The sequence below is a fragment of the Larimichthys crocea genome, chromosome X, assembly GCF_000972845.2.
Source record: "Larimichthys crocea isolate SSNF chromosome X, L_crocea_2.0, whole genome shotgun sequence".
Classification (NCBI taxonomy): Eukaryota; Metazoa; Chordata; class Actinopteri; family Sciaenidae; genus Larimichthys; species Larimichthys crocea.
The window spans coordinates 13428562-13442494 of record NC_040020.1 but is presented as its reverse complement, the minus strand read 5'-3'; the positions used below and the strand labels follow the sequence as shown (position 1 = coordinate 13442494).

The 13933-nt window shown below is 41.2% G+C and overlaps 2 protein-coding genes across 2 annotated transcripts; one reads left to right on the top strand and one right to left on the bottom strand.

The window, feature by feature from the left end:
- The first annotated feature begins 236 nt into the window (after positions 1-236).
- yme1l1b (YME1-like 1b) lies at positions 237-9137 on the top strand. The gene is made up of 19 exons (XM_027283363.1): positions 237-487; positions 889-1017; positions 1099-1276; positions 1645-1743; positions 1907-2016; positions 3956-4106; positions 4189-4272; positions 4577-4750; positions 4844-4908; positions 4951-5038; positions 5237-5369; positions 5525-5587; positions 5778-5890; positions 6097-6252; positions 6474-6625; positions 6713-6839; positions 6978-7051; positions 7178-7264; positions 7345-9137. Exons 1-19 carry the CDS (start codon positions 461-463, stop codon positions 7486-7488), a joined length of 2154 nt encoding a protein of 717 aa, XP_027139164.1. The 5' UTR covers positions 237-460; the 3' UTR covers positions 7489-9137.
- A 248-nt stretch (positions 9138-9385) lies between these two features.
- LOC104934144 (patched domain-containing protein 3) lies at positions 9386-13482 on the bottom strand. Its single transcript, XM_010749731.3, has 4 exons — positions 12036-13482; positions 11819-11940; positions 11593-11738; positions 9386-11190 (listed from the first exon to the last, which is right to left on the bottom strand). Exons 1-4 carry the CDS (start codon positions 12753-12755, stop codon positions 9674-9676), a joined length of 2505 nt encoding a protein of 834 aa, XP_010748033.2. The 5' UTR covers positions 12756-13482; the 3' UTR covers positions 9386-9673.
- Between the last annotated feature and the right edge of the window lie 451 nt (positions 13483-13933).

Sequence of the window (13933 nt, the reverse complement as noted above, 5' to 3'; positions counted from 1 at the left end):
TACAGGTGTATATAAGTATATGAAACTAATTTTGACAATGCAAACACATTCTTGGGACAAACACTTTTACTTGTGGTGGATCTGAGTCGAGAAAAACGACTGAAAAGCTGTGACAGCTTGTGGAAAGGAGACGCTAACTGTCTTTGTTATCCGTGCTTATCAGCGTGGGGGACATGAGTTGTAAAACAGAAGTTAAGTATTTAACACATTTAAACTAAGCGGAACTTACGTCAGGCCAGGGAACAGATAGACACGGACACAAAATGTGTCACAACACCACCGACGTCACAGCCGCTTTAGTTTCAGCTGTTGACTCCGGCTGAAGTTCGCAGTTTCTCTTGCTATGCCTGCTGCAGAGACGTAAAGACAAACACACACACACACACAGACCTTCAGCTCGCAGGGACCCTGGTGTGACTTACGTATTTTAACCTCGTCTTAGTGCCGCTCGGACTCAAACATGTTTTCTCTGACCGTCCAGCCGCAGGTAAGACCGCGAAGGACGCGAGGCCGAGCTAACGTTAGCATTGTTGTTGTTTTGGTCCCGTAGAGTCTGCTAGCGAGCAAAGGTAACCTTAGCTTAGACGACCTTTTGTTATGGTTTAATGATTTATTAAAGAAATTATATTAACGTTACGGTGTTGTTATCTGACTGGTAATGAAGTTAAATGCTCCTTAGCTGGCAGGTGGGAAACTGCGTCAGTGAGCGACCTGTTTGACCACTGACGGTTCGCATAGTCTGATAAATCAACAGCTTTAATAGCAATAAGTGATAATAATGTCATTTAAAACTATACTGATGTGTTATAAGTTTGAGTTGAATCATGTTGGCTTTGTTAACAGCAGCTAGCTGATGTACTTACACGTGTTTCTCACATGTGATCACAGGTGACTTTACCTCTGAGCCACCTCATCAACATCCTGCACTCCATGAAGAGCTCAGTGGGCAGCAGCAGCAGCAGCAGCACATCAAGAAAACACAATGAGCACGCCTCAGACTCAGAACACCGCACAGAGGTAACTTCAGCCGTGTTATTATTAGTGTGCTGCAGGAAAACTTTGTGAGGAATCTAAAAAAACATTTGTGTGTGTGTGCAGCCCATGTTGAACCTGCGTGAGCTCGGCTTATCAGACTTGGGAGAGCAGCAGCTGGATGAGCTGGTGAACCGTGTGTTACCACATTTGAGTCCGCAGCAGGCAGCGCTCCCATTGGGTGGACAGACGGCCTGGAGGACCTCGCATCTCTCCACACACTCCTTTTTCTACAATAAGCATGGTGGGAATGCTACCTTGTACCTTGTACAGCTTAAATAGGTGTTCCTGTAGCTGTTATGGCATCGTTGACTTCTTGTTTCCTGTTAATGAGTCAACATAGTTGTGCTTTCTGACACCTCTTAACATGGCTGGAAGGTTATTGGAGCCTCGACTCCTTATTGTCACTCATGAATGAATACGACATGGCAGGACAATCTGCAGAAAGAATATTAATCGTGGTGTATCGCTTGACTGCATTAAGTTTCCTAACAAGATACTCCTGTTTTTATACAGCTTAGCTCTCAAGTGACAAGCAAGTAAAACCTCTTCTACCACTGTCCCTTAAAGGTATCTCAGGGTTAATAATTATACCTTGTCTTCTATTCCCAGGCTTCTCGTATGGTGCAATGCCCATGTCAGCCCCGGGCTTTTCCTGGCAGCACACTTCACCTCTTCAGACTGTCAGTACAGAGCTACAACACTGGCCAGGTAACTGTGGATTTGAAGCAAGAGATGTAATAGTTTATTACTGATCCACATTCAAGTTGGTTTTGTGTGTTATTTATAAACACTATAGACTAATGTGATTTTATTATCTGCGGTTAGCTTGTTGATCTGGTTAAACATCATATGCTTACTGTATGTTTTTAAGCGTGGATCCAGAGCAGAGGCTTTAAAACTTTAAGGAGCAAAACCAGACGACTGCAGTCAGGCTCGGACCGCCCCCTGGAATCTGAAGGGTTCACACCATCCTTTATGAAGGTACATACTGCATGGTTAGAGATATTCACATGCTGTAGGTCTGTTAAATGTGCTCATTTCTTAAAGCATCCTTAACATCATTTAATTTTTTTGGAGGAAAATGAAAGGCCTGTTAAGTTTTCAAAATATTCAGCTCTTGATCAGGAAATGTGCCTTGTCGCTGCAGTTTTTTAATCTGCTATCTAGTCAAACAAAAACTGAGATGGGTCTGTCTTTTGTTGGAAGGAAAAACGAAAGAAAAACTGGCAACAGCCTGTAGTTTGATGACTGAGATCTAAACAGAAACATACTAGAGGGGACGTGTTCGGAGTTTGTGACTATCCTCAAATTATGAGCATCGTTTATTCATAGATATTATTGATACCTTTTTTTAAAAATTTATTTTCTCCAAACTCGACTTTGGAACACTTGCATTTTTGAGCCGACTATGACCCCTACTTGCCCGAAGACAGATTCATCACTAGGAGACCACACTGAGGCCTCGTCCTCGACTGACCCCGGACTCCCCAACAAAGCTAGATGCAAATTTTCCTGACTGGAACGAGCTCAAGTTAATACTCGCCTCCATGAAAGGTGATATATGCGGATAGTTGACTCACTGGTGTTATGGAATTTTCTATCCTTAGGTTACACAGGGTCACGGGTGGGCCTTGAGGTTCTAGGCAAGTAGTAGTTATCTGGCTTTGCTTTAGAGCAGCAGGTGCCAGCCTGTCTCAACATTGTGGTGACCAGGTTTAAATGAAAACCTAATGTTATCTTCCTTGACATAATAGATAGCTTGCTGTTGATGTTTCATGAACATAAACAGGCAACAGTGGTTCCAGACTAGAATGTGCTGGCAGTAACACTAACATGGGTAAAAACGTTCCCTTTGACTATTTCTGGGCGTACAGTATTTGTGGTGTTATCTTGGGGTTTAAAGTCTATGTCAGACCGACTCAGGCACTTCTGATGAACTTTGAGAGTGTCTCTAATTCTCCTTGGCTAAGCGTCAATAAATAATAGAGCATAAGACATCAGAGGCTCCTGAACACTTTCTTCCCTCCTTACCTCACCATTGACCTTTGACTTCAGCAATTTCTCCACAACAACTGGCTTCTGGCCTTCGGTCTGAGATCATTTCACTAAAGCAAGAGATGGAAAATACAGTTGAACCTGCTACAGCGACTAAATGCCAATGAACAGACCATGCAGGAGCCGGAGCACGTGTACAATGACAGAGGCTATCCACGGTGAATTCTCTGAAAGCTCAAGTGAAACTACTGAATGACAAATGTGAAGACTTAGAAAGGAGGTCAACGAGAAATAATATCTGTTTGTTTAGGGTCCCGGAGCAACTTTGTTGCACAACTTCTAAAGGATCTTAAGGTACTAAGAAGTCTGTTACCCCAGATGCTGTGGGGTCTAAGGTATAGCGCCAGAAATTATTTCGTTTATGAAATCTGCGTACTATGAGCATGAGGACAAAGCAAGCCGACTACTCGCTCACTACTTACGAAAGACGGCAACCTCTCACCGAATCTCAAAAATTAGAACCTCATCAGGTGTTACAACAGATCCCAGTTGAATCAACGAACACTTCTATTTGTCTTTATATTCTTCTGAACATACTACTGACTCTTCTGCCTTTGACCACTTTAGCTCTCTCAACGTTTCCAGAGTAGACCCTGAGTCTCTTAAGACATTGGAAGGACTAGTCACTACCCTCAAAACCTGTATGTGTTTTCTTATTTAGATCAACTGTATTACCAATGTACCTGACAGCAGCAGCCTTTGCAATTGCCTGATTCCCTGATGCCTCCAGGAATCTAAAAATACAAGCCTTAGGTTTTCTGGCGTACACAGTGTGTCTGATTTCATCACCTTGTGAAGTGAAGTGAAGTAGTAGTCTGGCTGTGTGAATACAGCGCTGACTGAATCTTACCTTGTGCTGCTGCAGGGTTTCCTGACACGTGACAAGGGGGTTGAAGTTGAAAGTCTTGACAGCATATTGAAGAACAGGAACATACCTGATGGGCAGCAGGATGCGTTCAAGAGGGGCTTCGCTGAGGGTTTCCTGAAAGCTCAAGCACTGACACAACGAACGCAAGGCAGGTTTTAATATAAACACTCAAATTGAACGGATTTATTAAGCATTCAACAGCACTGATGTTGAATTTTCCAACTGCTCAGATTCTCTCAGGAGGACTCGTCTCATCCTGCTGGTGCTGCTTCTTGTTGGACTCTATGGGATCTCCAAGACTCCTTTTATATCGGGTAAAGGCTCCGTTTCTCCTCTTAAGCTGCTTTTTTTTAATAATAGCTCAATGTTTGCCAACTAAATTAATCTTTGCATATTGAACACACATTAACCCTTCAAAGAAAAAAATTAAGTTTGATATAACTGAGCCATTTTCTGCTCTTTGTTGACAATAACTAATTCTAACACTGAAGCACTAATATATGTGTTCTGATGTGGTTATTAAATATTTCTGACCTAACATGCAACGTGTGTGAGTGTGGGTTCATTAACCGAGCCATGCAGTGTGATTTCGAACTTTAATCTAACCATTTTGGATAGTGCGGTTCCGAACCACATCAGGCCTGGACTCTGCCGTGGACCCTGTCCAGATGAAAAATGTGACGTTTGAGCACGTCAAAGGGGTGGAGGAAGCTAAGAATGAGCTGCAGGAAGTGGTGGAGTTCCTGAAAAACCCACAGAAATTTACAGTCTTGGGTGGAAAGCTGCCAAAAGGTAAGGCTTTTCCTTCACAGTGCATTGTGGGTAGGTTGATTGCACAGTTCTGTTCAGAGCTCATGTCCTCTTCGTCGCCTCTCTTTACTTTAGGTGTTCTACTGGTTGGCCCTCCGGGGACGGGAAAGACTTTACTGGCCAGAGCGGTGGCAGGAGAGGCAGATGTGCCATTCTACTACGCCTCTGGGTTGGCAGGAGAGGCAGATGTGCCATTCTACTACGCCTCTGGGTCTGAGTTTGACGAGATGTTCGTCGGAGTGGGAGCCAGCCGCATCAGGAACCTTTTCAGTGGGTTTTTCATTTTCTAATTATTTAAACATGAATTTCAAAATTCTTTCTCTTTCTTTCTGTTTTCTTACAAACTGTTGTGCAGTTCTCCTAATCCAAGGGCTGCATGACTCTAGTAAAAGTAGTAAATCTAACCATTTGTACTGCATATTATGGTGCACGTGTTTTAATTTTTCTATTTTGTCCTACTTTTTGTAGGGGAGGCTAAAGGCAACGCCCCATGTGTGATCTTCATTGATGAACTGGACAGTGTAGGTGGGAAGAGGATTGAGTCTCCCATGCACCCTTATTCCAGACAGACTATCAACCAACTACTTGCTGAGATGGATGGGTAATCTCTATAAATCAGTTCAATTTACATTTTAGGAAAGTGATGAGATTAAAGTCAGTTTCAGTCCTGTGCTGAGAACACCACAAAAAAAAAAAAAAAACAGTGACCGAATTGCAGGCACAGACGTTCATGTACCCTGTGATTTTATTTTGCAGGTTTAAACCAAATGAAGGCGTGATCATCATTGGAGCAACCAACTTCCCAGAGGCTTTGGATAAGTATGTTTACCTCCGTGTCTCTTGCTATAGCCTGTGCAAATGTCTGGTTACAGCACACATTTCCAAATGTCATGTTTACACCCTCACTTCACAGCTTCCTCGTCAACAACAAAGAATGGACTTCTGAGGTTCTTTTCAATGCTGTGACACGTATATATGAGTTCGTATGCTGACTCATCTTCTCTTTCAGTGCCCTGATCCGCCCAGGACGCTTTGACATGCAGGTGACTGTCCCCAAACCAGACGTGAAAGGACGCACAGAGATCCTCAACTGGTATTTAAAGAAGATTAAAGTGGATCCAGGTGTGTGATCACATCTGCTAAGACTGAATCTGGCCACAATATTTTTACATACTTTGGTTTGGTGATCCTGACTCACTGACCACACTGGCACAGAATACTGTTATTTTTTTTAACCTGACATCATAGGCTGGACGTTTGCTATTCACTTAACCTAAACACTAGCCCAGTCTGAGGTCTGGACTGACTGTTGTAGTTTTTCTCTGCAGCTATTGAGGCCAATATTATTGCCCGGGGCACAGTGGGCTTCTCTGGCGCTGACCTGGAAAATCTGGTCAACCAGGCTGCACTGAAGGCGGCAGTTGATGGCAAAGACATGGTCACCCTGAAGGAGCTGGAGTTTGCTAAAGATAAAATTCTAATGGGTGAGTCATGAGGAAGCTTTCTTAGTTGGTAATGAAAGAGCACTGCAATGTTTTTCTTTCTACTAATCCTGAATGTCTGTATGTCATCTAGCACAGCAAAAGCCAACTAATTAATGACTAGGATTATTTTTTATCATCTCGTCTTTTGTTTTGTCTGATTTTTAGTCATCCTCTTTCTTAATAGATTATTTTAGTTCAACTATTTGTCTTTTTTCTTCAAGGCCCTGAGAGAAGGAGTGCAGAGATAGACAAGAAGAACAAGCTCATCACGGCATATCATGAATCAGGGCATGCAATTGTAGCTTACTACACCAAAGACGCCATGCCAATCAACAAGGCTACTATCATGCCCAGAGGCCCCAGTCTGGGACATGTAAGGAATCCTAAACTAAGATTTGGTTCTGATACAAACTGTCATCACTTTAAATGTTTCTTCATCCTCTTTAATGTGTCTTGTCAGGTGTCCATGCTCCCAGAGAATGATCGCTGGAGTGAAACTCGCTCTCAGCTACTAGCCCAGATGGACGTCAGTATGGGCGGCCGTGTAGCAGAGGAGATCATATTTGGCCATGACTACATCACAACTGGTAAAAAAAGAGCTTGTAATTAAATAATTGTTTTGACATATGGGGGGTGAATTTTGAAAATCTTGATTCTCTTACATGAAGAAAGGTGGCTGGCAGGCTGGTAACATACGTACGCATTTGTTGTTTCTTCCTCTCCAGGTGCATCAAGTGACTTTGATAGTGCTACAAAAATCGCTAAGATGATGGTGACCAGATTTGGAATGTGTGAAAAGGTTGGCTAACTTTTAAAGGGAGTTAAAAACAGTAGGATGTCATTGTATTTGTACTGCATACACATTACAAAGTCCTTCCATCGTTTTACTTAATTTATGTCTTTGTTTCCCCTTCCTGTCTCACAGTTAGGCGTGATGACCTATACTGACATGACAGCACAGAGCCCAGAGACACAGGCAGCTGTAGAGCATGAAGTCAGGGTGCTACTGAAGGTCTGTGTGATCTTTTTTTGGGCTGGCTGAGCAACTCTTATAAAACCTTATCTCACCATCTTTTCCCTTGCTGTCTCCAGGAGTCTTATGAGCGTGCCAAAGCCCTGCTGAAGTCCCACGCCAAAGAGCACAAAAACCTGGCAGACGCTCTGCTCATGTATGAGACGCTGGATGCCAAGGAGATCCAGCTGGTCCTGGAGGGCAAGGCCCTGGAGACCAGATGAAACCAGCGAGGGCGACGACAATCAGGGGGTAGCAACGTGGGGAGGGGTCAGATTTTAAAAGCTCAGGGGTCACAGAAGAAGGTATGGATTCAGTTCATACGCAGTGAATCAGATGAGTGAGAAGTCATGGCCTGCATTCACAAAGTCTCTAGACAAGTGGTCATGTGGGACAGTGTCATATCTCCATGCTGCCACCTTCATCAGTATCTGATCAGTAGTTATGTTATATGAAACTTACACAGGGCTTTACAGAGGTTCATTGTATGTGACAATGGTTGAAAGGTCAATGTTAAGGATGTTGCTCAGGTCACTTTATTGTTGGTGGGAGGAAATAATACGTGAATGTAATTATGCACCTCAAACATAAACACAGCTGTGGGTAGAATTCCTTGTTAATGTAAAAAGAGTTTGAAGGTCTGGTATAGTCTGTATCTTTTCCAGACTAACTAAATCTCAGCTCCTACTTGTCTGTTGTTTTCCAGTGTCTGTTTTCATACTGGTCTAGAATGCATTCAAGGTCAGGGCTCTACTCTACATTAGTTCCTGTGCTTCTCAGTCTGTCACAACAGCTCACTAACTGTTTTGTGTCTGGGATGATTGGAAGATCATGCACAAATATTCTCCTGTCCTGCTGTACCTCTGCATATGTCCCTGTGACTTCTTTTTAAAGGTGGCCTTTTGGGGGAATGTACTGTAAGTGTGACTTTTTTCTTTTGAAGTAGGAAGTGTATAAAGTTAAGCTATAACGTCTCAGCACTTTGGGTATGTGTACAAATTTGAAAATGCACTTGTGCACTCTTCATGTAATTTATTTCATTTAAGCTGTGTGTACCAATAGATCAAAAACTGCTGCTCAGTCTCAAAAAGCATACAACAAATGCAAACTGTTTATATAATGATAGTATGACTGAGTATTGGAATATTTAGGATTTTAAAGTTGTAACATTTAAGTTTAAAGATTTTTAATCTTTAGATTATTCAGACAAACGACAAGGCCAGTTCTCAGTGTTTGTCCATTGCTGTCTCTTTTGTCATTAGTCCAAAGTAGAGAGCTTTCCCAAACCTAGTGTTCTATAATTTTCTTTTTCAACATATTTTGCACAGAGCAGCCGCTGTTCAGTGCATAAAGGAAGTTAAACTGCAACTATCGTAATTGTAAACTGACGTCCTTGATTCTAAATATGATTTTTCTTCAACACAGGTTGTGGGTAGCAGTTAATCCTCTGTTAAAATATTGAATGTCTGAATTCTCAAGTGAACAGTTCAAGCAGCAGCAGTGTACGTAATCCATATCTTAGCATTCTTGATAATTGATTTCATTGAAGGTGTGGCTCTTGTCAAGATTACCACCAGCATATGTTATACTTCATAGTGTTACCTTTTTCTGCAGTAGTTTTTTTTTTTTTTTTGCTTTAATTTGACAATATTGTTTATTGGCCTTTTATCCATGTTTAGTTGTGTGTGTATATATGACTGTGAATGGGAACATTGTATATAGGTGTATAGTAATGCTTTTATGCTGTGAACACATTGAATGGCTCTGCTGTTGATTGACAAAATCTCTCAACAATGTGATGGCAATGGTAAGTGAATGTTTGTGCAGCAGAAATAAATAAGAAGCCCAAATAAAAACTCATTTTTTTCGTGTACTGAAGACTGATTTTTACAAAACACAATAAAATGACATAATACACACCTGTACAAATCAGTATACTGTATAACCTTGGTATGTGTTTTGACTTGGTAACTTAGTAGATCAAATTTGCTACTTGGCTTAACTTGCTAGTGTTACCGGATTTTTTAAAAGAAAAAACCCATGAATAAGGCAGACTGGATTCAAAGTATCAAAGTTTAAGTTGAATTTATTATTGTACAAGAACAGTGCAACACACAAAAGAGGTTATACAGAGAAAAGGCTCCCTGAGGAGCTCTAACATTTGGTTCCTATACATTTTTTAAGTATTTTAACAGAGGATTAACTGCTACCCACAATCTGTTGAAGTAAAGTCATATTTAGAATCGAGGAAGTCAGTTTGCAATTACGATAGTTGCAATTTAAGTACACCCTTTTTTTTTTTTTAATCTTTTCTTCCATGTCCCTTTAGGGGCTCTGTACACTATAGCTAAAGCAACATTTTTCATTATTTAAAAAAAAAAAGTGATTAATCAAAATTGCATTCCCACTTTAACACCACTTTCCACAGATCCCAAACAGTGTCAGAAACACTGGAATAAACATTAAGCCATGGAGCAGCCCAAATGTAATCACAAGAAACACAATCTTGAAAAATGTTCTAAAGATGTAACTCCCAGACATGGACAGCACCACCACTCCTAAAATAGTGGACAATGCTCCTTGCACAACTGGGTAGCCTAAATTGGCCAAAGCATCTATAGCTTTCTCATTTACATCACTCTTTTGGCTGGAGACAAAAGCGTAAGAAATATGTGCAGAGAAATCTACAGAAAAACCAATGCACATGACCAGGTTGATCATGGAAATGGAGTCCAAGTTTACACCCCACAGCACCATGAACCCTGTCACACCAACAATGACTGAGGCAATTGCAAAACACACCCATATGGAACAAAGAGGATGGGGTATCAAGAGGAGCGAGATGACTAGCATCACAGCCACAGCCACCAGCATGGTTTGAATAGTGTTGTCTGCAATAACAGTGTACTGGTCAAAGTAGATGAAGGAAGGGTGGTACACCAGGAGCTTTATTGGACAGTCCTCTGCGGTTTTCCTGAGTCCAATCAACATATCCCCCTCGTCTATATTCTTGAGTGTCTGGATGAAAAAGCGAGAGGCTTGAATCTCATTGCCTGTAAAATTGATGTCTTGTTTGAACATAGGGCTGAATTTTAAGAATGTGTTCAGATTTGTTAGGTAAGCCTCTTGAGAACTTATGTTGGCATGGGTTGCATTTGCATATTGTTCAAAGATGAGGAACCAAGCTACTGTGCTATTGACATAGTTCAAACTTTCAAAATTTGAAATGCATGATTGCAGCTGGTTTTGGTCCTCCTCCTTCCAGTAAAGCAAGGGCTGCGTCACTGCTACCATCACATTAGAGCTGTATTCAGAGAAGTGTTGTCTTTGACTGTCGTAGTAATTAATTATGTAGGAATCATCCAAAGCCAGATTCTTGGTATCAAGTCCCTCTTCTAACCTAACACAACCATAGATACTAACAGCCAGATAGCCTGCATAAATGAGAAATACACATACTTTCGTTATTTTGTGGGTCAGAAATGGACCATAGAACTTCTCAAAAAAGTGACTCATGGGCTCAGTTTCCTCCTTTTCAGTCATTCGGTCATAGCTCCCTCCAACGCAGCAGATGCTGAAGGCCTTTGAGTTCCCGGATGGCAAGTCTTCTGGGATTTTGGCACAGGTGAACCAATGTTTGTTCTCTTCTTCCCTCTGTCCATTCAAAGCCATGCATGCCCCCAGGAAAGTGATGCAGTACAAATAGCAGAAGCAAATAGAAACCCCAGCATACAGACAGAAGGACTGCACTGAACCAAAAGGCGTGTTGTAGCCCAGAAAGAGAGCCAGAGCGTCGGTCAAAGTGGTGATGGTGATGGAGATAGCAGCCTCTTTGTAGGTGTCAGCCAGCCGGTCGGGGATGCTATCCAGAACACGGGTCCTCTGCCAGCAAGAGACCATGATGAACATATCATCCAGTCCAATACCTTCAGATTAAAGCCAGAGTTTGGAAAATGGTTAATGTGACTGTTTGTTGTATGAATTACCAGGTAAAGCAGGCAGCTGTCAATATTCTTTGGTCATTTGATTTTTTCTACTGTTACAGGCAGCCTTTGGTTTCTATTCATTTCAGCAGAGTGAACCTTGAACCTGAGGTGTGTAATCCCTCACAGTTCACATGATGTTTACATTACTTTTGTTGGTCTCCCAACTGTTTAATTCAGCAATAATTATGTGACATTAAAAGAAAATGATCATGTACATCATCAGAGATCATCAACATTGTGTATCAATATTGTGAACATGAACACTTCTGAAGACAATTACAGACTATTTTCAAGCTTGGGCAGTGGGATGTCAACAGAATCTGGATGTTCAAGAGAACCTACCTAATATCATGAAAGGACAGGAGGCAACTGTCATGACAAAAGGTTGACCCACCAACAACATTGCACCGAAACCACTCAGGACTCCTAAACCTGTGGAGAGCACGCCACAGGTTGCCACCCACACCTTCGTCCTCACATTATCCAATCTACAAGAAAATCAGAGATCAAGAAGAGTCATACATCCAAATTGCATGGCATGACACATTCACGTGCAAGTTTTACCGACCTCCAACATGATAGGATTGAAAATGTGATGACGATGGTATAGGTGATGGAGAATAAAGAGATGACGGAATCTGGAGATTTTTCAAATTCCCACTGCATTGACATGGAGGTGGAGTATGACACCTAGAAATATAGCTGATAAGTTTAACAAAGCTTATTTTATAAATGAAAAGATGATCATTGAAAACACTGGACTGTGTTGAATGAGTTCTGCTTACCTGAATAGAAGCTGATGATGCCTTTGAGACTAAATTAATGAAGCTTTCCAGCCACAGGTCTGTTTTTGTTTTGTTGTCCTCACGTAAATGGTAATAGAGCTGTATGGCTTTAGCACTTTGAACAAATGAGCTCCCCCCGTAAAAAGTCACACTCCCCAGACTTAAATATAAAGGATAACGAGATGAACCAGAGATATACCACGGAAATGTCAAATAGACTTTGTCTATATGGGTGGCATTGTAATCAATGATCTCTAAAATGTCATTATTGGTGCAGGATCCGCTCACCTTAGCACAAACATCCGAATATTTAAATGACTGGTTGTCATAGTGCACTAGCATATTTCTAACTTTAAAGTCTAAGTCTAGGATGTCCTGAAGTGACTCCACAGTCAAAATATTACTGTCACTTGCAGCTATGAAAGTTGCGAAATTTCCATCTGTGCTCAGTCTTAAATATGAAAACATCAAATCATTTCCGGGAAAGGTTTCTTGGATGTATTTCCTCTCCCTCTTGGCTTGTCCATTGAAAGGTGTGAACTCTTCTTCGATATTGTTTGACATTCTGTCCTGGAGAAAAATAAATCCACTCCCCAGACTTGCCGAGAGGACAAGGGGGACAATCAAGAACCACCAGGGGTGAGAGCCAATAAAATGTCCCATCATCTCAAAAAACATGCACATGCGTCTCTCTATGCAATCTGTTTTGAATCTAGCCATTCTGGTCAGTATTTTGTACAAAAAACTACTTTGGAGATTGTAGAAGAGCTGTTCCTTTTCTCAGAAAATCCAGACTAGAGTGAGCTGTGAGTATTCACAACCAGCTGTATTTATTGTGGTACAGACACTCCTTCATTGACCTTTGTAATGGACGGTTTATATTACATGATTCCTCCAAATAAGACACACTTCCTCATATGAGTTCTCATCAATCATTACTGATGGGCAATAAGTCCATAAGTCCAAGTAATGCACGCTTGACAGTGGAACAAGTTGATTCTCTTTTTTTTTCAGGAACACCTTCTCCGTAATGAACAGGAGCAGTCGAGGTTTGAGAAAAACTCTCAGTCAAAGAGCCTTTTGAAGAATAGTAGGTGTAGAATGGCTCATTGCCTCCATTTCAATACATCCTGTCACTTCTTTACAGTTACTTAACCCCCAGGTGATTCCTTCTGATGGTTGAGATAACATTAAATGTTGCTCCTTGAAGACTGATGAAATGTAGCAAACTCACAGAACAGAGAACAAAGATGTGTTATAATGTTGGCCTTTATTTAGGCCATTCAAAGGTTTTCCATCTGTCAGCTGACAGACTTCAGCTCACTCCACTTCTGCTTGACGGTAAACTGGTCAACTTTAGCAAAAGAATGAGAAATTAGTTCATTGCAAAAAATAAGGAATTTGCTTTAATGATTTAATTAAGTGCATAGGAGTAATAAAACACACAGTGAGAGAAAACGGAAAAAAAAGAATATTGCAAAAAGAAATTTACAATAAAAAACTGTAAAATATTTAAAATACACCTGTTTTCAAATGAAAAGACTTGACAGTGTTTAGATGTTGAAGTTGTTCACACTATGAAGAATAGGCCTATGTGCAGTGTGCAGAAACTGCACATTATGTAGCTCTGATTAAAAAATCATGAAAACTTAATATTTTAATTGAGTGTGCCTGAAAGAGCACACTCTTTATTATCTCTCGAGCTTATTCTTATTCGTCTTCCGTTTCTTCCGTGTTTTTTTTGGCTCGCTTCTCCTCCCAGAGTTTTTGTCGCACATACACAAAACGGGTATCAAAACGACCGGCTCGGCCGGGAATCGATGGCTAAGACTTTTCTAAGAGTTTCGGCAAACGGTTTTGCCAAAAATCCAGAAAAACGAAGCCAAAAAATGAATGGG